The sequence below is a fragment of the Colobus angolensis genome, unplaced genomic scaffold, assembly GCF_000951035.1.
Source record: "Colobus angolensis palliatus isolate OR3802 unplaced genomic scaffold, Cang.pa_1.0 Scaffold498, whole genome shotgun sequence".
NCBI lineage: Eukaryota > Metazoa > Chordata > Mammalia > Primates > Cercopithecidae > Colobus > Colobus angolensis.
The window spans coordinates 911,546-914,472 of record NW_012118465.1 but is presented as its reverse complement, the minus strand read 5'-3'; the positions used below and the strand labels follow the sequence as shown (position 1 = coordinate 914,472).

General features: G+C 40.5%; 1 protein-coding gene across 1 annotated transcript in view; it reads left to right on the top strand.

The window, feature by feature from the left end:
• Positions 1-2,927, top strand: part of LOC105524312 (X-linked retinitis pigmentosa GTPase regulator-like) — a 49,980-nt gene that overhangs the window by 31,971 nt on the left and 15,082 nt on the right. The window contains 1 exon segment of the mRNA XM_011959506.1: positions 1,665-1,789. Coding sequence (XP_011814896.1) covers positions 1,665-1,789 — 125 coding nt within the window.

Below are 2,927 nucleotides of genomic sequence, written 5' to 3'. Positions count from 1 at the left end.
AAGAGTCTACAGCCTGGTCAACATGGTGAAACCCCATCTCTACTAAAAAAAAAAAAAAATACAAAAATTAGCCGGCGTGGCAGCGCATGCCTGTAATCCCAGCTATTGAGGCTGAGACAGGAGAATCACTTGAACCCAGGAGGCAGAGGTTGCAGTCAGCCGAGATCGTGCCACTGTACTCCAGCCTGGGTAACAGAGCGAGACTCCATCTCAAAAAATAAATAAATAAAGAGTCCAAACACTGACTATCACTTATTTACAGGGAATCCACTTATTTTTGTAAATTTATTTTTATACTTGCCACCTTACTGAATTATATTATTATTTCTAATGATCTTTCAGTCAGTTCTCTTGGATTTGCTTAGTATGCAGTCACTTTTGCCATCTTAAATCGGAGGTCCCCAAAGGTAACCCAATTGTTTCCCAGCTTAAAACCATTCATTTTCCTTCTTAATGTCCTTAAGATAAAAGTTCAAAAGTTCTTCATCTGAACTAATAGGACACTCCCTTTTCACCTCTTCAGACTCATCTCCTACCACTTTGGTGCTCCAGGCATATTAGTTGCCTTTCAGTTTCTTGCCCAAGCCATGTTTGCTCTTGATTCAGAGGCTTTCTATGTACTGCTGACTGCCTGAAGACTTTTTGCTCCCTTCTTCGTGCCACTTAAACCTTACTCATCCTTTAGGTTTCCCTTTGAAAGCCTTCCCTAATCCCCAGACTAGAGGAAAATTCCCCTGCTTTGCACCATATTAACCGCCCCCTTACTTCTGCTTCCCTGGCACTTACCCCAGTTGAGATGGAGGGTATGAAGGAGCGGCTTGAAGAAAGGAGTGTGAAGGTTCGTAATAGCTGCTATGTCAGTAAGCAAAAGGGCTAACTGGCGAGAAGTGACAAGATTAATCATCATCGTTGTGGGCCCAGTTTCAGAGGGGACCTAAGTTTTGGTATAGGAATTAGTTAGCATTGTTGGCTTATGGCATTTACTTCAACAGTATTCCTCAGCCCAGGAGCCAGATTGTTACACTAAGCCAGTTGTAGAGATTTTATGCACATCCCACTCCCCAAGTCACATGACAACATTTGGAGACATTTTTTAATGGTCATGGCTGCAGAGTGGAGTTGTCCTACTGGCATTTAGTGGGTAGAGGCCAAGGATGCTGCTGAACATCCTACAGTGCACAGGACAGACCCACACGACCATGAATTATCTGGCCCCAAAGGTCAATAATGCCAAAGTTGAGAAACTCTGATCTATCAGTGACCTCTGGAAAAAGGAAAATAGACTGTGTTGGGATGTAGGGGTCAGAATACAAGCATCTCCTTCTCCTTCCCTTGGAATATATGATGTGTATCTCAAGCTTGCATGCTGTATTGCTGCTGCTCCACACACTGCCTTGCATGACGGATCATCAGCTTCACAAACCACCAAGGTTAATTGATTTATTCTCAGAATATTTGTTGCCTGATGTTACATGAAGGACCACAGAGACCATAGAGAGTGTGGAAAGATCAATAGATTCAATAATAAATTGCAAGAATAAATTCAATGCAGAATTTGAGGGGGATAATTATAATTGCAGTATGAGTTAACATATTTATCTGTTTACAAATAGATCCATACAAGTAACACTTTTATAATTCTCTTCATTATTTTTGCATTTTAGATATCGGCCTTATGTATACTTTTGGAGATGGTCGCCACAGAAAATTAGGACTTGGACTGGAGAATTTTACCAATCACTTCATTCCTACTTTGTGCTCTAATTTTTTGAGGTTTATAGTTAAATTGGTAAGGCTATCACATTTCCCTGTTTATATTTTCATATTACTGTATTTGAATCTTTCAGTATTTCATAGAAAATAAGTACTTTTATGTTTGTATGGAAGAGTATCATAGATATATCTAATAAATATACTTGTTTCCTAAAAGCCAAATGTCAGACATTATGGCAGTCAGAAAATGTGTTGCTCCTAATTGTCGTCCTTTAGCATCTTCCTTTTTGCTGAAATCTTGACTGTTCTGCTTCGTTCTCATGTATCTGTTGAAAGTTGGGACTGTGTCATGCCTGCAAGCTTTGTATCTTGTGTAGCACCCAGCAGAGTACCTTGCTCACAGTAGTCTTTAGTAAATATTTGCTGAATTAAATGTTAGACTCTCAAATCCTGCTCAACAGAAAGTCTGATAATAAACAAAGAGTTTTGGTGGGACACGGTGGCTCACTCCTATAATCCCAGCACTTTGGGAGGCCACAGCAGGCTGATCACCTGAGATCAGGAATTTAAGAACAGCTTGGCCAACATGGTGAAACCCCGTCTCTACTAAAAATACAAAAATTAGCCAGGTGTGGTGGCACATGCCTGTAATCCCAGCCACTCGGGAGGCTGAGGCATGAGAATTGCTTGAACCCAGAAGGTGGAGGTTGCAGTGAGCTGAGGTCGTGTCACTGCACTCCAGACCAGGTGACAGTGAGACCCTGTCTCAAAAGAAAAATAAAAAATAAAGAGTTTTGAAGATACGGTTTTTTGGCTAAATTTTCGTAGGTTAAGGATGTATTATTTCGGTGTCATATCACCATCATGCATCATACCTGTGTTGTTTCTTAATACTTTTGCCAGTTAAGTTTTGACTTTTGAAAATTCTGTTGACTTGATAATAATATTGAAATTTGTCCTTCAAAGACTCAGTGTCTCATAATATGGAACACTTTCATTTATTGATTTGATAGTCATTTAATGAAAGCCTACTATGGGTAAGATAGTGTGCTAAGTATAAGAAATACAAAGTACTGGTCAGGTGCGCTGGCTCACGCCTGTAATCCTAGCACTTTGGGAGGCCGAGGTGGGCAGATCACCTGAGGTCAGGAGTTCAAGACCAGCCTGGCTAACATGGCGAAACCCCGTCTGTACTAAAAATACAAAAATTAGCT